The sequence below is a fragment of the Lagopus muta genome, chromosome Z (genome assembly GCF_023343835.1).
Source record: "Lagopus muta isolate bLagMut1 chromosome Z, bLagMut1 primary, whole genome shotgun sequence".
NCBI classification, from domain to species: domain Eukaryota; kingdom Metazoa; phylum Chordata; class Aves; order Galliformes; family Phasianidae; genus Lagopus; species Lagopus muta.
In genome coordinates this window covers 21329696-21352424 of record NC_064472.1, presented here as the reverse complement: position 1 = coordinate 21352424, position 22729 = coordinate 21329696, and the positions used below count along the sequence as shown (strand labels likewise).

Here is a 22729-nt window from a genome sequence, read left to right as displayed (position 1 = left end):
CTAAGATTCTGAACAATTTTTATCACTGTAACTATTTTGTTCTCTCACATGGAGGAGTAATAATGCATGTTACAGTCCTAGTTCTTTGGACATTTATTCATGTTGAAATTTAAATGTGTTTTATATAAATCAGTTAAGTTGTGTGTATCTGTTATGTTTTCAAGTACTTGCCTGTTTGAATGATCAAAAAGATCATTAAGAATTATAAACTTAATTTATCTGCTTAATTTGTTTATTTTTCTTTCTGTGACCAAATGTAGCTATTCTTCAATGAAAACAAGTAGGAACATTTAAACAGAATTGAAAATCAGTCTCGAGTGGCTTAGTAATTATCATGCTTTTTGAAAGGATAACATATGACCTAAATAAGCATTTTTGTTAATAATTACAATGAAAAATTATTTTGATCTCTTAATTCCCCCTAATTATGTTTTTTTACCGTGGGTGTACCATTGTTCTGGTTTTTTTTGTTGAAATCATACTTGTTTCGCACCCATGGCTGTTAAAAGTAAGAGCTAGATGCATTATATCATTGCTGTGATTTACAGTCAGTAGAATTCCTAATTCCTTTGGTCCTTTATGTTGAACAGTTCGGGCCGTGGTACTTGCCTTGATAATGAACCTCCCAAGCGTGACTTTCTTTATCCAGCTGTGGCCCCAGGTCAGGTGTATGATGCTGATGAACAATGTCGCTTCCAGTATGGAGCAACATCCCGCCAATGTAAATATGGGGTAAGAAGTCTTAATCCTTATGCTGAGTGTTTTGCTTAGTCATTTGTATATATTCTTTTATAGCATAAATTTTTAGTTAGATGCACTAGTGGGTTATGAATTCCCAGCAGTGTTCTATCTGGTACTATCATATATAAGCAAAGGGTACATTTTAATCTTTATGCTGCATCTTTTGCTTGAGTCATTTGTGTATGTATTTTACACCCCGATGTGTTGTAACAGTGAGCTGGAGAAGCATTCTTGAATGCTAGGATAGAAAGGAGCCCAGAACGTATTACCCTGCTCCTTGTAAAGTATACTACATAATTTTCACTGGTTTCAGTTAAATGAGATCACGCTCATGCTCTGTTAATTTTGAAATATGAAATCTGTTTTGTTGACTTTAACTTTTCAGTTGAAAGTTACATTTTGAAGTTACGTTTGTATTTTTATCAATTTATCAGGTCTGTTTTATTTTTTGCTGACAATGAGTTCGTTGTTTCTCACGTTCAGAGCTCTTTTGGAAGAGAAGAATAATTGGTTATGGGAGCAGAGTAACATGAAGCTAGACTGAATAACATATTGAATAGCTAAGTACTAGCACTGCTTTGGCTGCAAATACCAGTGTGCAGTATTGAAGGTAAAAAAATTTACGGGAGTAGTAAAAACCTGCATACTTAATATTTTAGGGCATTATGCAATATATTTTAAACTAATATTTTAAGAAAACATTGCAGCCCAAGATACGTAGTAAAATGATGTACATTGTTACACTTACTGTTAAATAATCCACTGACAGTAAATAAAAAAATCTTAAATGCTTTAAAAATACAGAGCTAATATTACTATGTTTTTAGTTATTGATTATTCAAATCATTTAACTAATTGAATTGAATGATCAATAATTACTAATATTTTAATTATTGATTATTCAAATAAAACAATTATAATCATGAAATTTACTTTGTTTACTTCTGTAAAGAATAGCTCCAAAGAAAGTCCATTAAAGGGATATTAAATAACCCTTGGCTGATAGATACGTTATTTTTCTTGGGATGCCTCTTTGACAGATAGCATTGTGCAGAGGATTTTAAAACCTATACGTAGCTGGCTGACTAGCTTGCAGGGTCTTCTGTTCCTGATCCTCATCAAACCTGTCTTGGCCTTTAGTGTGCCTCTGTAAATTTTCACATTCTACCACTGTTCTCTAATGGCCTTGTTTGCTGTCACTACATCTAAATTTTTTAATCCTTTTTCTTGCAGATTTTCATACTCTTTGTTTTCAGGCTAAGGAAATGTGTAGGCATTTAACTTGCTATTTGTTGCCTTTGGAGAGACACTGCATTTGAAAATGCAGACAATTAGAAGTACTGAAGATGTAGGTAATTACAGAGTCTACTAAGTCTGCTTTCATTTTTTATAAAGTTTTATAAAGGAATTCTCCTATAGTTCAAAAAAAGAAAAAAAAAGTTGAAACTAAATTAAAGCAATTGTTAGAAGAAGTTAAGTATTCATGTGGCATCACTAGTCCTCTGAATTGGTGTAGTGTACTACATGCTGTCTACGAGCATGACTTACAAGAGTCTCAGAAAAAAACAAAGTCCTATTTTTAATTGTAGAATGTAAACTGTATGTATTTCCATATCAGAATATTTCAGAAGCCTGGTGATATCCAGAAACATTATCTGCCTCAGCTGTGATTTTCTAAAAATGCCATCATTATGATCAAACAGATTTGAAGTAATAACATTGAAGGGAAAGAATACAGATGGAAAATACTCACACCAGAAAAACATTTTCTGAAGAATGAGTATTTAGAACTGATAGTGGAGCTGGATGGCAATACCAGGGAAAGTTAAGTTAAATTTTCTCTTCTACTCTTTCACTATCAGAAGTAAACAGTTAGAACTTTGAATGTTTCTGTATGAGCTAATATTCACATAATGTTATAAACAATTCATGGATCTCAATCCAATGAGCATGCAACTGTAAATGAGAAAACATAATAAAAATCTTTATATAACAGTGTATCTGGTTGATGTAATGACTTTTTTTCTAGTGGTCAGCCCTTTCTTATTGAAATGCCTGCTAAAAAAGGAAGAGGTGTAGCAAATTTTCCAGGAAGGATGTTTAGTTAAATTCTAAAATAAAAGGAATTCCAGAAAAAAATTGTTGCTGTTTCCTCTTGCTCATGTTTTTTACTAATTTGTAATAGCAAGACATGACAAGAGAAACTGTCATACTTCCAGATCAAAAGAATTAAAATTTTCCTTTGGGCTCTGGTATAAGTGTCAAGATGGCATTTGGTAATTTAGAAAATATTCAAGGTCTTTGAAATTCTGCTCTAATGTGTGTCTTACTAACCTCTAGAAAAACTACCTGTTTTGGCCATATAGCTTTGATGACAATCTGTATTCATTGCTTTTTTTCCTGTATTTCCACATCCAGTCCATTGTATTTTTATTCTAACTGTTTGTTGCTTTTGTTCATAAATTAAGTTCTAATTCAGAAAAGCTTTTCTTCATTTAAATATGTGAAGTTTTGTCTCTCACTTAGGAACTTCAGGTGTTTGAAGAGGTGTTTGAATGATTAAGGCATAAGAACTCAATTACTGAAGGGACCATAAGACTGCTTTTCTGTGTGTGTTCACTGACAAGGAATTCTGCAAAGCAGAACTAGACTTAATGGAGCTTTCTGTTTCAGTCACTTACAAGCAAAACTTCCAGCAAAAGTATTACAGCTGTTGATCAGATTTTCTTCAAATATTCAGCACATTGGCAGGCAAGAATTCACAGAGCTGTTTTAGCATATTTATTATTGTTTCCAAATAGATAGCAATTTTCTAATGTCAAATTTGCATTGTTCTTTATGCTTTTAAACAGTCTGTGATACAGGAGCACTTACATGGAATTTAATTCAAGAAATAGGTAGTTTGAATAAAGAACTGAGAGTTGATGTGACGGTACTTAAATATATTTAGGCTGCTACAAATATAATGCCTCTTTTTTTATTATTTTGCTCCATGACATCAGAGGTGGGTGTTGGTGTTATGGAGTAGAGATTGACTTCCTGCCAGTTCTGTTAGATTTTGTTGATGTGTGACAGAAGGCAGCAGTGGGGCAGTCTGAATAAGTGATGTCTGACATGGAAGTGTGTATGGAGGAAAGCTGTGTCATTGAGTTCCTCCATGTGGAAAATATGGTACTCATTGACAGTCACCACATTCTGGGTGGTGAGGCACAGCTGTCACACCATGAAAAGAAGTGCATTTGATCAGGTCATCCATGCAGATCAGCAGATTACATCCAGGAAACTACAGAGGGAGCTGAATATCAGCTTAAAAGCACTCGAAATGATGGTGTCAATATTGAAATATGACAGTTTGTACTAGGTGGATGTCGTGAGTACTCACAGGAATAAAAAGAACTCTGTACACAAAGTTGTCAGGATCTACTGAGCCAAAACGATGCCAAAGGGTTCATTTTTCTTGATAACATCACTACTGGTGATGATACATGGTGTCACCACTCCAAGCTGGAGTCAGAATTGCCGTTCATGCAGTGGTGAAATGTGAATTCCATGTCTGAAAAAAAAGTTCAATATGCAGCCGTCAGGGGATAAAGAGATGTGCACTGTGTTTTAGGAAAGAAAAGAGGCAATTTGTCTTGATTTCCAGGAACTTGGATGAGCCATTGACTCTGACTGTTACATTATGATGCAAACTAAGTTGAGGAGTTGAACTTTTGGAGTGAGGCCAGAGAATATGACAACCTTTCCCTTGCAGTGCAATAATGTCAGGCCATTTACCATGGAGCCATATGACAGTCTTGGCTGGACTGTCCTAACACACCCACCTTGTAGTCTGGATTTGGCACCTTCTGGCTTTGATTTGTGCAGGCCATTTAAAGATTCTTAGCAATAATGCCATCATAACATCTGTGAAACAGTAGATCATGTCTACTGGGGCAGATTTTTACAAGTACGGCATGCAGACTCTTGTTCATTGTGAAAATGCATGGCTAATAGTTTTGAAAAAGAATGTTTTGTAGCTGAGAATTTTCTCTATCAAAGAGCATTATTGTGCTCTTCATATCCATTGTGATTTTATGAAAATAAATAGGAGGCATTACTTTTGGAGTGATCTTCATTCTTTGAGACACAGGAGAGTCTCAAATTTTGGATTTTTGGTGATTATATTGGTGGAAATTTCACCGTATACTACTGGTGTGTGGCTTCTTTTTCCTAAAGGTGTTGCATGCTTTCACGTATCTTATTAGTTGCAGTGTTGTGTGAGATTTTGAGGGTATTAAGAAGAATACAAGTTCCTGCAGGATGATGCAGTGTGAATTCTCCTCTCCTGACTGTTAAGTATGGTTTGATTAGGCTGTACTCTGTGTCCCACATGGCTTGGTAGTTCAGAAACATATTCAATCATTTTATTCAAATGAGTGTAAAGAGAACTTCTTTTGTCGACTCCTTACCTTGTTCACATTTGTGCATCTGCATAGTTGGTTCTTGGCTGTCTCTGGGCTAACTCAGGAAGGAATTCCAGTCTTGACTTTAAATGTCTCTGTTTTATGAGTTTAAATAATATCTGTAGTATGCCTGACTGTAACTTGCAGATTTTGTGGTTCATAATAATGTTTTGCTTTGGAGCTGGTCCCCACATTTTTAGGACAGGAGCTGAAACCTCATATATTTTAATAGCAGTTAATATGTTATGCATATGATTGATTTTGCTGTGGTGCATTTTATGATCTGAGAAGCTCTTGGGTGCTAGCATGAATTTCAGAGATAGTGCTTAGCAATTCTCTGATAAATTTTTTCCATTTTATCCTTTTCCATCTTCACTGGTGTCATTAATTCAGAGGAATGAGGCAGTTGCTACCTTGAGTACATGGCTTCACTCAAATCAGCAGAACTTTGTATTTCATGCTGGACCTTAATGTATCAAGTATATATCCTAGTTTATGACAGATAGATCTCTTCTTTGTCATAATCTAATACAATTTTATAACTTAAAAATCAAAGATTTGCTATTATTCACATTTTGTATCTGAGTTTTGAAGCACTGATGAAGCTCAAACTATGAACTTATTGCTTGTAAGCAGAAAGAATGAAGATACTTTTCTCAAAATAAGACATTTCCTGGCTTCTGTTGATCCCCTTGCTTTAGTTGTCTCTAGGAAGTTTTTAATGACTTCTGGGGAGTATCCACAAAGATAGTGAACATTAATAGAATGTTGCTTAGAAAGTGCAGAGGTACAGAACACAGAGTTGTCACGCCTTTCCTGCTTCCTAATTTCCAACGGCCATTTCAGAGGCAGAATAGTTTAACTGAGTTAGAATGAGCAAAACAAAATGGTATTTATCTGGTCAGATAACTTTAAAATCCAGTACAGTAAACAAATTTCCATACACAGTAGTTCTACAGTAGTTCTGCAGAATTTCTTCTAAGACAAAGCAGGATGAATTTTAATTCACCCTTGTGATTATGTGATGCAAATTTTAATGTTAATGAGTTTTGTTATTACTCTACATAAACAAAGTTTTCAAATAGTTTTTTTTTAATGTGACCTGGGGCTTTTAGATAAAAGCACATTCTGGAAGCTGTTTTTTTTTTTTCCAGAAGGGAAAGACAGAGGTGTATCTTCTCCTTAGACTACAATTTCCTTTCTTTTCTCTCTCTTGTTCATACTATGACAAATTCTGTGCTCATGAACCCATGAGTAATACTGCCTCACTAATAAGTGACTTTTTTTTCTCATCTGGCTTCGTATATTACACCGTCCCTAAGCTGCTCTTTATTTGGTGCTTGTTAGCAATGCAGAAGTAGGTCAGTCATGCTGACTTACATTGCATTGCTCACAAATTGTAGTTTTAATATGTGCATGCAGAGGAATTGACAATCTGATCTTAATATTCTTTCTTACCAAGCTTTAAATTATTCCCTATTTTGTAAGGTTTTGTCTGCAAAATGCAACATCACTAATCAGTATTAGAAGTCTTTTGCATTTCGAATGATTAAAGTTTCAAGCTTTTCTTGTGTAAGGACTAACAGTATTATACTGTAAACAAGAGCATTTGAAACACTTTCAGTTTTATTCTTAAATTTAATCTTTTCTCTAAGATTAGGATGCATATAGAGAAGTTCTAAAAGCTTTCCTCTTCCTGAATCTGAAGGTGGTTTTGCATCATTGTTTAATCTTAAAAAAGTTCCCACAGTGCTGCCACCACAATACTGTCCTTTTTTTCTTCTTTCCAATGACTATCTTACCTCCACACTCTCCTTGTCCCTCTTTCTTTGTCTCTTTCATTTTTTTTCTCTCTCTCAGAAGAGTCACAGACATTCACAAAACTGTGGATCTTGTTGAAGTTATTTGAAAAGGGCAAAGGGTTGCCAGTGATCAAAGCAGTAGTAGTGTCTTAGAGGTTACAAGAATCAATAGTGAGACTCTGGGTTCTGTATTGTGTTTTGAATAATGATGAGAAGGATTGCATGGTTTCAAAGGGAAGATGCTACTTGGAGGTGATTGACCTTCTGGGGCTTCTGTAGTTTCCATAAGGTTCACATAAGCACCCAATGTTTAGGAAAGCATGCAGGTAACATAATACAAATGTACAACTTAAGCTACAGATTTTATTTTACATTCTTTCAGCATGTTGTTATTCAAAACATGCTGCACCACTTAATGAGCATTTGGTAGCAGAGCACTAAAACGGTAACTTTTGGGTGCTTATCTGAACTAGATTTGTATTTGAACCTTCCGGAGTTCACCCATAATATATAATCAGCCTTCTAGTTTTGAGTGTCTTAACATCAGAATTTCAGCAGTGAGGCTGGAAATACTCTGGGCTGATACTTTTCAGATCTGAATTGTAAGCTATAATTTAAGCAAATCATTTTTATGCTGTGTTTTAGCAAATGCTCATCAAGGGGTGCAGCATATGGTAGATGAAATAAACTATAGAAACATAAAATTCTGATTAACTTTTTAAAACTTTATGAAAAAAATGAGTCCCTAGATTTCTGGAATTTAATATGCAATTTAAATATGAGTCCCCCGAATTATCATAGTTTAGTATGCATTGTAAATGTATTTTCTATCTTTTTTTTTTTTTTACTTAAGGGCCAAACTGCTAACTTCTGTTAGAGGCTTAGTGTTGAATATTAAGAACTGAACAGCACAGCAAGTTGACCTTTGCTCATATTACTGAGTTTTTGTTGTGCTGTATTGTTACCATTTATTATGATTAATTAGGATGCTTAGATGTTACATAATTTGCAATGCTTATATGTAACTCTGCATGACACAAGAGAAAGAGGCTCCATCATTGATAACACTTAGGCAAAAGGAAGATAATTTGATTTGCTGTTTTTTTTCTCTAGATTGGTTCAGCTTTGTTTAATTTACTGCAAATACAAGCATCCGAATTCCAAACTGAAGTCATGGAGCCCTAAGATACACCGTTACAGGTTGTCATCTATCTTGTCTTGATCTTGTGAGAGGCCTCAGCTTCAGTTTATGTTTCCTGGATTTTTAGAACATTTTCCCTTGTTTCCTTTACAAATGAATAGCTACTGAATACACACATGGAGTCTGACTTCGAGATCACTGGTGAATTTTCAGATTATGCTTCTTTTTGTTAGTTACAGTAAAATATTCACACAATTTAATGTTCACAAAAGATCTGTTAATCTCATCTTATTTCCACCAACAAAGAAAAGGCTACCCTAAAAAGCCATCACCTTACATTCGTGGGTGAGTGTGTACTTGTGCATGTATGAGGAAAAGCAGTATTCTTTCTACAATGATTTTTTGGCCTGACCTTTCCGGGTTTCTCACGGGTTTTTCAGCCTGATTTACTAATAACAGCTGCTTAGAGATATTACAGATATGATAGTAGTAATAAGGAAATACTTCAAATCAGTAGTTATAAATTTGAGGCAGAATGAGGTGGAGGGTTCATAGGAAGTACAGAAAATGTTGTGCATCTTGGTGAGATTTTCCTTCTGTTCAAAATTAGCTGAAAATAAAGAAGACATAGCCATAAACATAACGAACATGGTATGATAGTACTCCCATTTAATGGAATAACACCAGAGATTAATTTTGCCATTTATTTTCAGATCTCTTGTTTTTAAATCACTATTCATGTCATTTATAATTTCATATACAAGGTGATAGAAAATGTACTTTAAATTCTACTCTATCTCTTAACTGCAATGCACTTGGGGAAGTTGAATAACCTTTTAAATAAATATACAGTTTCTATCAAAAGAAATTGCAGAAATGTGTTCTTCACTTTCTTGTTTTAGTATAACTTTATTCTGCAAGTTGATACATTATGTTATTTTAGTTTACAAGTCCTCTATATTTAACATAGTTTTCCTTAAGGAAATCAGGATCTTAAGGTACTGAATGTCTGACCCTGAACAGAACTCCTTTCTGATTTAAGCAGTGGTTTTTGCTTAAGTATTAGTAGTGTGATACAGGCTGTATTCAGTTTGAATTCCTTTCTGTTTGCCTTTGGAGATTTGCTGAGGAAAACTCGAGCTGAAATTAAGGACTGAGTAAGGACTAACAGACCACGTCGGCAATAGCGTCTAGCTGTGATACAGTGTTTCTCATACTGTCTCCTGAAATAACTTAGGAAAAAGGAAAACATTTTCCTTGTTTTACGAAGTAGGGAGGTGAGAGAAAATTGTTTAAATCATTTTGCAAACACATAATTACTAAAATAATTCTGAATGCTGTGTCCATTACTTCACTAATTTCAACTGATTATTTACTTGGATTTTAAATGTCTGGGAGTATTTGTTAAATATTCTCCTTTTTGGAGATGTTAGCCTGATGATGAAATACATGTTTTAATTATTACTTCCTTTGCTGTGCTAATATATGGATGGTGTATTTGTGTAGGTATATCACAAGTGAAATTCTGCATGTAAAAAACGGAGCCCAAACCAGCATTCTGGATTCAAACCACTCCGAAATGTAGAAGTTTTCAAAATACAGATAGTTGTCCAAATTCAATTTTTTTTCTTCTGTCTGTGTTGAACTGGTTGAAATCTTCATGTCCTAATGCACTTCAATTTTTGATATTCTGAACATTGGTCCACACTTCTTAAAGTCAACACAGGTATTAATTTAAACCAGTGATCTTGATTTGTTTAAAAATGAGTACAGGATAATGAATCACAAGTACAGCCATTGCAGTCTGACACTTTTAGTTACAGTGCGACAATCCAAGTCATGCACAGAGCAGATGAGCAATTAAATTGCAAAAAAGTAAGTAAGACATTATCACAAGAGCACCTGACAACATATGTGAAAGGAACTTCTTTTAAATTCTCACTTTGAAATGTATACTGGATTTAAGTTTAGATTCTTGGTTTAGATTTGGTTTTGATTTAGTGTTGAATTTTGAAACAATTTAAAGCTTATAAAATTCATCATCAAAAGAATTATTGGAAAAAAAGAATTGTGATATTTTCTGTGATTTCCTTGTTTGATTTTTAGACAGTGTATTTGTGATTGTATGTCTCAGTCTGAAGAAGTTACAATTGTAGTGGCAAAAGCATTTTATTCAGAGGTTTAAGTAAATACTTACCATGTTCTAATTTCTGCAGTGAAAAATAAATTCAACTTTGGAAAGCAGGTAGTTCTTCATTGGCAACAGGTATGATTTTACCTGGGACCATATTTCTAATAAGAGGCTCAAGAATGTCTCTTCTCATACATTTTCATAGAGCTACTCACCAAATGATGCATAATTTAATGTAACTAATTGTCTTTGGCCAAATTGTCAAATGTTCAGTGGAATTTCTCCATCATTACTGATTACTCATAATTTTAGTTCTAAGATGGTATATTTTTAATTGAGTTTTTAAAAGATGGCTTGCTTCTACCAGTCATGAAAGTAAATGCACAGTATATTTATATCTTATAAGAGTGACACCACCTGATTTTAAATTTAGAAAATAATTTTCAAGAGAAGCTTGTACTTTTTAACGGTTGTTGTGGCTACCAGGTAATAATATTTAAAACCATTTCTGTATGCAGTACAATGAAAGAAACATGAATCTTAGGGAAAATCTTAACAGTTGTTCCGAATGAGGTTCACAGGAAAGACTAGATGCCAGTTGCTCATTACGTCAGACAAGCAGTAAATTTGTGGAGGATCTAGATGGGAGGCTAGTAAACTTATTTTACTCATACCATGTTTTCATTTTTGCTCTTTGTACCAGGATTCAGCATAATAGCCAATACAGGAATTATTTTGGGATATAATTTTAAGCAGATGTTTAATGTAATAGTAATGACTATCACAAGGTCATTTTGAAGATGTGAATATCTTTCAATTTTTCAGAAATACTTTGAAATAGAAAATATCTATAAGCAGGTTGTTAAGCCCTATGGAGATCTCAAAAGGAATATAACAAAAATTATCATGCAAAAATTATCGGTTACTATAAAAGCAAGTAATTTCTAATTCTCTTCTACATATATAGCACAAGAGAAGGGCAATTGAAGTGCCCATGGAGATTTCCCAAGTCATTAGCCAATTTTGGGTTGTGCTCTCACTGTGAATTTCAACCTCACATATTTAATTATGCATCTGTAATGTCAATAGAACTTGACTTAATTTAAATGAGTAAATGCACAGAAACAAATGAGAAAATACTGTAGGAGAAAAGACTCCTGGAAAAATTGTTTAATGCTGGCAGTGGAGGAAATCAGAAAGGCTAAATTATTTATGAAATACCAGCCACAAGTCTAAAATACTTAAAGGAAATATTTTAATATTGTAAATATGTACTGTTCTAACATATGTTCCAGAAAAGGATTGCAAGTAATCCAAGCTTATAAACCTTTAAGTTTAAGCTGAAGGAAACAAATCTTGCTGGTTCATGTTTAAACATTATCTTTCCTTTTACCATGATCTTTTAAGTCAGATGATGTTAGTAATGGAGACACCACAGCAAGTTTTTTTGCAGTAGTGCTTTTACAATAGCACTAAAATGTAAATATAAAGTAAATATGTTGCTTAGATGAAACTGCTGTGACAAAACACTATGAGCATAGTGGCTACGGAAAATCACATTTTTATTTTCTACAGCTTGATGCTTCCAGAATTTTTGTGGCATAATATTTGTCTTTAGAATATGGTGACAATTAAATTGCTACAGATTATTTTAAAACCCCCTAGACATATTTCTCCAGCCAAACCGTTGCAGTATGTTCAAAACAAAATCTTGTGTACGTGTTTATATGAAGACTTGAAGCAATTTTAATCTGTTACTCTGATCAACTTGCTTCTGCCTTCTTTCCTAGGAAGTGTGTAGAGAGCTCTGGTGTCTCAGCAAAAGTAACCGCTGTGTTACCAATAGTATTCCAGCAGCTGAAGGTACTCTTTGCCAAACAGGAAGCATTGAAAAGGGGGTGAGTACAAGTAACTTACTGTTCGAAGAGGTAATTTATTGTTTGGGGATTACAAGAAGAAAAACTAGAAAATTAAAGTCCTAATGTTCAAGTAAGAGTTTAAAAAAGGAGAGATCTGAATACATTAGCATTCTAATGTTATTGCTGTGCGGAAGTTATTTAACAGTTTTTTATATATATGTAATACAACTTAAATAATTTTATTTCCTGAATTTAAAACAAAATAAAACAAACAATTGCACAGTCTCTCTTTATTTTCTGGGTTATTTCTGTAAAACCTCTGTCTTTTAATCTTTATGAAATTTTACGGAACTTCAGCAAGAGTGTTGTTACAATAGTAGGTCTTTCATAGACTCTGAAAATGTGTAAAAGATTTAGAGCCTGAATTCTGTTATTCTCATAGGAGATAAAAGAGTCTTAATTCCTTCAGACACTAGGTGAACCATACAAGCATATAGAAAAAATGCTTGTCTTACTAAAAGTGGTTTCTGAAAGTCTGTATTTCCCAGTGACCAACCTGTTCTGACTTCGAATTATTTAATATTGCATAACTATGTAGCTTTGAAGAGCTTTGCTCTTCTGCTTAACAGAAAATTACCAAAAGTCAGTGTTTTTTGTTGCAACAGATAAGTCTAATACTATTGTGTCTCTCTGAACATATGAGTTTTGATTTTCAAACACTGAATATGTTTCAGTAGTTTCAGACAAAATTCTGAAAATAAATTTTAAATAAAGAATAGTAGTGGAGCAAGGGAAAATCTATATATATTTCAGAGGAGTGAAAAATAATTTGATCTTTAATTTACAGGTTTTGTACTGGAAAAAAAGGTTACTTCCATTTGCCAGCTCCCAAGATAATAAAACTTTTATGCAAGTTTTTGCAAAATGATGACAGCTTATTATATCAAACAGTTTCTAGTATCTTTTTGAGTGTTGCTGTGTCTGTCATTAAGATTTACTGCTCCAGATTGGATTTTTTCCTAACAGCGACTGCTATCATCTGTTCTCTGTTCTGATTCTTGCCATGCTAGCTAAGCTAGTTTCAACAAAGATTACACTGCATTTTGACTTGCAATCAGATGTTTAAATAGAATGAAAGCTTTTGGGCAGCTGTCACAGTTTATTAATCCTTGCTGATGGTTTCCTTCAGGGCCCATGACCTAGCACCATTGTGATGACTTTTCCATGCCGAGTTTGGAAATATTGGTAAACCATGTTAAATACATTCATTGAAGGGGTCATTTTAAAAAATAGAGTTAGCCAATGAAAATAGAGAGACCTTCACGTTTTACTGAAAATGTTACCTTTTATTAGAGTAATAGAAAATGCGAGGAGCCTTATTCTTAAATCAACAGTCTAGGTTTATTTTGGAACCAGCACTGCTTGTCAGCTACAAGGAGCAATTTACCTCAATTTATATTTTTCAAGCCATTTAAACTACAGTGGAGAAGTCAAGACACTTTAAGACAGTTACTGTGTCCATTTACCAGAGGCTCCAATCAATTAGTTCTCTACAAAACATGTCCAGTACCTTCTCTTTTTAGATTTTAGGGAGAAGTGTGGGTATCAGTATTATTGTACTAAGCTAAACTGTTAGTGCCCTTAAAAGCAGGCAATTGCAGCTATATACTTCGAAAGTTCCTGTAAATTAATAGTTCCTGTTAGCAAATAAGCAGAAAACACAGATCTTTCCAACTATGTAGTTTCTCTTCACCACATGCTAAGGAGAAAATAATAGGTTGCAATAACACTTTATTATTATTATAATAGTAACATTTATATGGCAGTCACGCCTAAAGGCCACAACCAAATTAGGCCCTATTTTGCTGGGCTCTGTCCAAATAGATAATAAATGACATTCCCTGTTCTAAAGATGGAGCAAGATCCCAGAGTACTTTATCGTATTTAGACGATCAATTTCTGCTTTTAGTTACTCTGATGTAAATTCTGCATAAATACTAACTCAAGGCAAAATGTGATCATTTGATGATGGAGTGTGCATTAATAGCTTATTGGCAGACCTAGGAGGGATTTCTAGAGTAAAAATTGCCTAACACTGTATTATAATCCTTATTGTAGTTGCTTATATAAATGTGCCAAACTTTAACTCTTTGTGTTGAAATGCTGTCAACGTCTGCATAAGACTGAGGATTTTTAGACCTTTTTCCATAAATTATTCAATTGTTTCTGCATAAAAGGAGATAGAATAGTGTGAGGGCTTTTTTGCTGCTGACAGACCATCTGTTCTGTAACACCTTCAAGCCTTGGTGAAGGGGTTCATACATTGGTTAGGTTCAAAAAGGTATACTTTTCCCAAATCTTGCAGTAATTTTTCAAGAATAGATGGAGCTTCTCTCTGGTCTCACATCATTGTATAAACCCTTTCTAAGCACGTAAACAAGGGGCAAATGAGCAAAATGAGAAAACACAGTGTACTGAAAGAAGTTTGAATATTTGGAGTATGTAGATATAAATTCAAGTTATTACTGGACATCGGTTTTCCATGAAAAAAAAAAAATTGTAGAAATTAGTGGTTGAAAATCCATTGTTTTTGCTGAGATGACAAGCATAAATTGAATTCACCTTTTTTTTTTTCCTATGTTTGTAAAATGATATAAATTTTCCTCTGTATCACAGTGTTTGCTCTATGAGTTTTTGAGAAGCATGCTGTTATATCTAAAATTCTTACAGAAGTGGTCATATTTTTTTTTAACATATTTTCTTTCACCATTAATGATCTCTATAAAAAGAATCCCAGACTGCTCATATTATCCAGAGTTGCAATCTTGTGCACATTCAGTTTGTTTTGAAATGCATCACTACTGTCTCTCTGCATTTCTGAGGAACTGAAAGTTCCTTCTCTAGTGGGAGAGGAGAATTAACTTTTCAGCTCTAAGCCTTTAATAAAAGATTGCATTTCTCAAATAGCTGTCACTTCCTCCATTTTTTTATATATATATTTTTTTCAAAAACTGTTCACTCTGTAGTCCTTTCCTCATTATTACATTATTAGAAATAATGCAAATTTTTGGACATTTTGAATTAATTAGATGGAGATTCAGTATCAGCTGAGAGACAAATTTTCACTAGAAAATGTGCAAGAGACATCAAAATGCATGGTAGGTCTTCAGATTTAACTTCAGTAGAAGAGAAAAACCAGCACTGAAGGAGTTTTTACAGAGGACTTTGGAAATATAGAAGAAGGAAATACTAGGAAAGCAGAGAACAGTATGAAGAACAGAGGTTCTATACAAGTTTAGGGAAATGTAAAATGCAGGTAAAATGCAGCAGCCTCTTGTGTTGAGCCATAATAGCACTGAATTGGGTTATTTGCATTTTCTCTTTGTACATGTGTGGTATGGATTTGGGTTTTATTTATTCTTTTATTTATAAATCTTGTTTTGGAAGTGTTTATATTATTTCTATAATGTATTTTTAGTCTAAATTGTTAACTTACATTTTTACCCTTAGAAACATTCTAATTTTTAGCATTTGACCTTCGTATTAGATAACTGTTTATGTACTCCTGTGGCTTCTGTAAAAAAATACTGCAAAGTGATTATTGTCTAATAGTTAATGAAATGATTATCACTTAGTTTGTCACTGTAATGAGGAGAGCCAGAAAACTTAGTTCACATGAATTAACTTTATTTTCCATTCTACAGTTATTGTAGAACACTGTCATTTCAGAAAGTATATCATAGAATCATAGAATCAGTGAAGTTGGAAAAGACCTTCAAGATCACCCAGTCCAACCGTTCACCTATTCCCAATAGCTCCCACTAAACCATGTCCCTCAACACAACATCCAGTCTTTCCTTGAACACCCCCAGGCTCGGTGACTCCACCACCTCCCTGGGCAGTCCATTCCGGTGCCTGACCACCCTTTCTGAGAAGTAATACTTCCTCATGTCCAGCCTGAATCTCCCCTGCTGTAGCTTGAAGCCATTCCCTCTGGTTCTATCACTAATGACACGAGAGAAGAGCCCAACCCCCAGCTCACTACAACCTCCCTTCAGGAAGTTATAGAGAGCAATGAGGTCTCCCCTGAGCCTCCTCTTCTCCAGGCTGAACATTCCCAGCTCCTTCAGCCTCTCCTCATAAGCCCTGTGTTCCAGACCCCTCACCAGCTTTGTTGCCCTCCTTTGAACACGTTCCAGGGCCTCAGTGTCTTTCTTGCAGTGGGGGGCCCAAAACTGGACACAGTACTCGAGGTGTGGCCTCACTAGTGCTGAATATAGGGGAAAATATATTTACTATATTTACTAAATGAACTGCTTTATGTGTTAGACTGGCACTCAGTGACAGTCTTGATTTTAAAAGCTACTCCATATTAAGAGTATTTTCCTCTGCTAGATGCCTGCTTATTGGCAGAATTCTCTAAGTTGTAAATTTAGAACTGCAAGAAGAAGAAACCCTTTCTTGCTCAGAACAGCTCTATGAAACCTCACGTCCTTCTTTTTTTTTTCTTCTTTTTTTCTTTTGCTGTTGTTTTCTTGTTGTTGTTGTTTGTTTTTTCTAAAGAAATATGATTTGAGACTGGCTGATAGCTAAACGTCCCACCAATTTTTTGCTCATTCCTCCACATCAGGACTAGGGAGAGAATCAGAAAGGTAAAAGTGAGAAAAACTCATCTGTTGAGATTAAGGCAGTTTACAAAGTGAAGGGGGAAAAAAAAAAGAGAACAACACAAACACAAGAGATGCAGAGGCAATCAGTCACTCACCACCTCCTATCAGCAGATCAATGCCCAGCCAGCCTCTAAGTAATAACTGCCTTGGAAGTACCCCAGCAGTGTTATTGCTGAGCATGATGCCAGTTTAATTGTTGAATACGATATTCTAGGCTTTACGGGATATCCTTTTGCCAGTTCAGGTCAGCTGTCCTGTCCCTGTCCATATCCAGTCTATGTCTTGGAGGGGCAAAGTGAGAAACAGAAAGCTTTGAGGCCATGAGGCACTGGTCAGTAAACAGTGCTTTCAACACTGTTTGGTCACAGGTCTAAAATACAGCACCATCTAGGCTGAGATGAAAAGATAATCTGATAGAAAAGGCAATTTTGAACCTGAGATTTAAAATATTCCACTTTGTACACTTTCTGAGGACACTTAAATGCTGGGTTTTTTTTTTCATTTTTAGAGGTAGAGAAAGAGGTTTATAAACAGAAATATGCTGGATTGTAGCAGCTATTCTTCAAAACATGTTCAAGAACAACATATAAAAAGAAATAAATATAAATCTAAAAAATATATATCTATAGCATATATTATACAATTTATATGATATATATAAAAATATATAATATAAATATAGTATATAATATAATGGCAGTTAAAATCTATTGAGAGAAAAAAGGATGATGTGGCTAGAAAAATAATGTTAGTTTTCACTTTTATTAATGTTAAATGGTAGCATGTATGCAAAACTACTTTGTAACTAGGTGCATTTGCTGATGATGAGCTACACAGTTCATTATTAGCGTATTAGGTGTACATTCATAGGCTTTGACATGCTTGACAATTAAAGTACTTTCTATTCAAAGAGAAATTTCTAATGGAAACCTAAAATTTTTAATTAATTTTCATTGACTAACACTGTATAATCCTTCTTAATATCAAACCTTTATTATTATTATTATTTTCTTTTCTGAATTGTGACTGCAGATTAATTGTATTTTCACCTGGTATCATGCAAATCCAAATTAATTCAAGTCTGTTGCAGTGGCTACATTTAATTGTATTCAATTCATTTTATTTTATTCAATTCCATACTACTGGGGCTGAGGTGACTTTAGGTGAGCTTTAGGATGAGAAGAGAAAACTTGGTTTTGCTGTACCAGTTAAACTCCACACAGAATCTTTTCATGCTGTTTGTGGTCTGAACACAGATACATCTCTTTCACTGTGTTTTCTATGTGTGTCTCAGTGCATTGTTTCAGATTCAGATTTCTGATATTGGGCACAGAAGGTTTTTTTTTTTCTGAACAGCATCAATATTATGTCTGTTATGGTACTTCAAGGCAGTTAAAGAACAGATGATCACCTTTTGGAATTGAAATGTGCAGATTTGGGACATTGTACACTTGAGTCCATGTTCTATTCTGTTGCTGGATGTAATAATGGCAGTAATGAATCAACTAATTGAACTGTTTTAGATTTTCTGTGCTACACTAGAATATGGATCAAACTGTGATTTATTGGTTATTTCTGAATTGTTTAATAAGGTTGCTGACTTAGGAAGTGATGAACTTACTTTTACAAGTACCATTTTATTTGAATTCACGGACATTTTTTATGACCAATTTAAGTAACAATATTGCAAAGTTTCAGTTTGCATGAAAAAAGTACGTTGTTCATTCTGCTGCTAAACAAATGAGCAGTTACAGTGATTTTTCTGTACCATGTCTCATGCCTTGGCACTGGTTTTGTTATGTCTGTAGCATTAAATATAGGAAGTACTACAACAGATTCTTCTTCTATTGTAGCTTTGTCCAGATACTTTTTTAAAATGTAGGGAAATACTTTCTTGAATTACTATTGGGGAAAGTCTTTCATTTTGCATAATGCAGCCCCTGCATGAATTGTTAATTGGAGCTTGCTCTGTTAGATTAAATTCAGAAAGGACTCTTACTGTCTAAACTTAATACAGCCTCTACTTGATGGTTCCCTTATTCTGAAACGTTAGCAAGGATGTATCATGGAAAAAGAAATTATTCTTCTTTAAGTTTGCTTAAACTTCTGTTGTGTGTTTGGGACTTACAATTTAGAGTTTAGTGAAGACAATTAACAAATCACACATGCCCTTACCAGTGTCTAAACATGGCTAGATTAAGTAAAATATTAGTCTTGCTATCTGTTCAGAGAACACTGATGCCTATAATTGGTCATTATCTGACCCTGGTATTTTTCTGTCGTGATAACTGTCAGCCTGAATGTTAATTTTGTTTGCTTGTTTTTGGTGAAATCTTTCAGTGGTGCTATCAGGGAGAGTGCGTTCCTTTTGGCACTTGGCCCCAGAGCATAGATGGGGACTGGGGTCCATGGTCAATATGGGGAGAGTGCAGCAGGACCTGCGGTGGAGGAGTCTCCTCATCAATAAGACACTGTGACAGTCCAGCGTAAGTAGCTAAAGTAAGCCGGAGCCAACAAAAAGACACAGTTGGAATTTATTCAGAACTGTGGTTTCACATGTTATCTGTAAAAATGTTTTGCTGGTTTGCCAGCATTTGTCTTCGAAATAGCAGACAGAAACAGTTAAACAGGAGAAGCTCACTTGGCATAGCTTTAACATTTTTTAATTTACCTATTATGTATGTAGTATATAGATTGCTGGGATTATATTTAGTAGTGACTAGAACAATTTTATTTTTCAAAATTCCTTTTATACACAATATATTTAAATTATGAAATAAGTTTATTTTTTCATTATCCATACCATCTCTGGTATTAGTCTAGAATATAAATAAATATTGCCAGTTACTTATTAAAAAAGCAACACTGTTTCCAAGATTCTGCATTCAGTGATTTACATATAATCTGTAATTAGTAATATTGCTGAGCTTACAGTACATTTATGTTCTGTCACATTCAACACTTAGCTTTGACTTCCCACTGACTCTTAAAACAATTGAGCTACTTCTCTCCTTGCCACCACTCCCTATTGGTCCATTTATTCTCTCTCAAGAGGGGGCACCTTCTCCACTACAGCTTGGTCTGTTCTGTATATCACCTCGTAGTAGCATCTGTCTGCTTCCCAATGTCCTGAGCACTGTTGCAGAGGTGGTTTGTCAGGTAAGTGCTTTTATCTGTCACTAGTGCTTCTCAGATGAGGAATGCTTACTTATTTTCATTGCTGTTCTTGCTGAATGAGTCACTTCTTTTTTCTGTTTCTCCTTGTCCTGCTTGGGTTATTTCATTATAGCTATAGTTACCTGTAGTAGTTTTTTTACTCAGTACTTTGTTCTTGTCATGACCTCTACTTGCACTACCTCTATCCTACCAGCTACATGTTTGCTAGCTTTTAAGACAACTTTTTCTTGAGAGCATCACGTTTTTTTTCATGAAAGCCCTTCTGTGACTCTGTCATTCCTGTCTTACCTTCTCCTCTTAGTATACTTAAAGTTCTTCATTTGTTGTACCCAAATTTTGTAACCAAGGCTGTGCTTCAGCTTCAATGATCTGTAAGACAAGGCACCATGATGTAATATTACTGCTATTTAAAGTGATCTTTTTACTTTCTGCCATTATCTGTTCCTATCAGTCAAATCTGGAATATACCACTACTTGCTGAATAGATTAAAAATTATATACATAGGTAACATGTCAGACTTTATTACTGGGAGAACAATAAACTAAGCGCTATGTAAAAACAGTAGTGAAATGTTTGCATGAAGCATAATTAAAGATTTTTAAAGATTTTTAGCTCTCCTATCTTCATATGTATCTATTATGTTGAAAGATAATTAGCAGTGTAGCAAGTATACACAATTTTTAAAAAATTATTATTCCAATGCCCACATTAGGAAAAATTTCCCTTTCATTCATTAGGATTCCTGGTTAAATACCTGTAACATGAAAATAGTGTTGATTTACTGTTTAGTTAACTGAAAATTCTTCTTTTCCTTTATTATAAAACAGACATCAAGTGTTTTTAGTTTCTACTCTCAAGTTATGAGCCAAAGATCTGATGGCTAATTAATCTTTCACTAAAGTCGATGATAATTATTATTTGACCTCTGTTGAAGATAGATAAGGTTCTTGAACAATCTAGGAATTTAAGAGCATTTTAGAACAGTCGTAATCACACCAGCTTACTCTGGTGTTTCTTTAGATTTAATACTACTTAATTCAAATCAGAATCAGATTCTTGAAAATGTAGTCTTTGCTATGACTCCAGTATTTAGCAGGCAGTCTCTTCATTTTGTTATTTCTTAGGGAGTGATATGAAAATGTGGGTAGGTTGTTTACGCACAGACACACACAAAAGCAGTACCTTTTTAATATGTTCAGATTACAATTACACTGTATTGCTTGAAATCCTTACAAACTAGATGAATACTGTGAATGAAGATTTTAAGCACTCAGTACTATTTTGCATCTGCTGTCATTCAAGTCAGTGCAACAATTCTTATTAAGAAAAATATTTTTAAATCTTGCCTTAAAAATTTAATGTCAGTTATTTTTACATTATATAGTTTATGAGGGCTGCTCTGGTACAAATGCCTCCCTTTTTATTATATTAGCCCATGCTGTCAGATGCAGATGCTGGTGGTATGGCAGTGAAGGTTGTACCTTCCCACCAGTATTTCATTCCATGTTGTTGCCGTGTGAGAGATGGCAGCAGAGAGGCAGTCTGACAAAGTGGCATCTGTCGTGGAAGTGTGTATGAAGCAAAGGTGTGACACTGAATTTCTCCATTCTATCCATGTGGAAAAAATAGCACCTACAGACATTCATCGACAGTTTGAAAAATGAGTAACTAAGGGTGATGACTGTGTTGAAAAACAGTGTTTGAAAAAAAGTGTTTCATAGGTAAAAACTTGCTCTCTCGGGCTGTGTTATTGCACACTTTTTATCTGTTGTTGCTTCCATGGAAATAAAAGGGAGGCATTTCTTTCAGAGCAACCTATGTATATCTTAGGTACTTACATTTATGCTTATAATATAAATCTCACGAACATATGTTTATGCTGAAACATAAACTAAGACATAAAACATCTTTTTCCAGGCCTTCAGGTGGAGGCAAATATTGTCTTGGAGAAAGGAAGAGATATCGCTCCTGCAACACTGATGTAAGTAAATTTTGTTCCTTTGTAGAGCAACTTGTCTGTTCTTAATTTCATCAGAAACAGATGCATTTATGCATTTTTTTTCCAGTTCACAAAAGCTGTGAATTTAGCACTTCATTGGCAAGCATTTCTGTTGGGCACCTCTATACAGTGGACACCCTACAAGCTCTGCTGTATGTCGAGATCCCTGTCTCAAGGGGTTCCCAACTAATTCATTCATTACTAAGACCTAAAGGAAGTTCAAGATGAGCATTCAGGTTTAAGATGAACTAGGAGCATAGGAAGTTCCATTATACATTAAGCTCAAGTTCTGTCTAGCCTAGCATCTCTCAATGGTAGGTAATAATTAGTGTTTAGGGAAAAATTACAAAATCATAGGAGCCAAGTGTGACATTTCCTTCCTCAGAAGTTTCCAAAAGCTGGGTATTGAAAGACTTCTTGAACCTCTCGTGTTATCTGTATATTGTTTAACTTTCACAAATTGGACTATCCTCAGCTATCCCTCTATTTCTAAACCTGCTTTTTATATCCATATAACTTTCAGTGTTTACAGTTCTCTTTGATAATCTGTGAAAATGTATTTCTTCCAGTATAAGTGAATTGTTTTGCCATCAGGAATCCATTGGTTCTTGTGTTATCAGAATGATCATGCAGTTTTGGTTCAACCCACCAAGTAAAGAGCTAACACTGAGGAAGGAGGTAGGGCAGTGTGCGAATGCTTAAAATCAAATTATTAACAAAAATTATAAATTCAAATAAGTTAAAAATTGAACACAATTGAATG

The 22729-nt window shown here is 34.5% G+C and overlaps 1 protein-coding gene across 4 annotated transcripts in view; it reads left to right on the top strand.

Annotated features, from left to right (window-relative positions):
* ADAMTS6 (ADAM metallopeptidase with thrombospondin type 1 motif 6) overlaps positions 1–22729 on the top strand; it is a 148550-nt gene that overhangs the window by 82471 nt on the left and 43350 nt on the right. For all 4 annotated transcript variants that reach the window (XM_048930635.1, XM_048930634.1, XM_048930636.1 and 1 more), the window contains 4 exons: positions 591–732; positions 12051–12158; positions 19130–19275; positions 21885–21948. In XM_048930635.1, coding sequence (XP_048786592.1) covers positions 591–732; positions 12051–12158; positions 19130–19275; positions 21885–21948 — 460 coding nt within the window. The remainder of the gene's footprint in view (positions 1–590; positions 733–12050; positions 12159–19129; positions 19276–21884; positions 21949–22729) is intronic.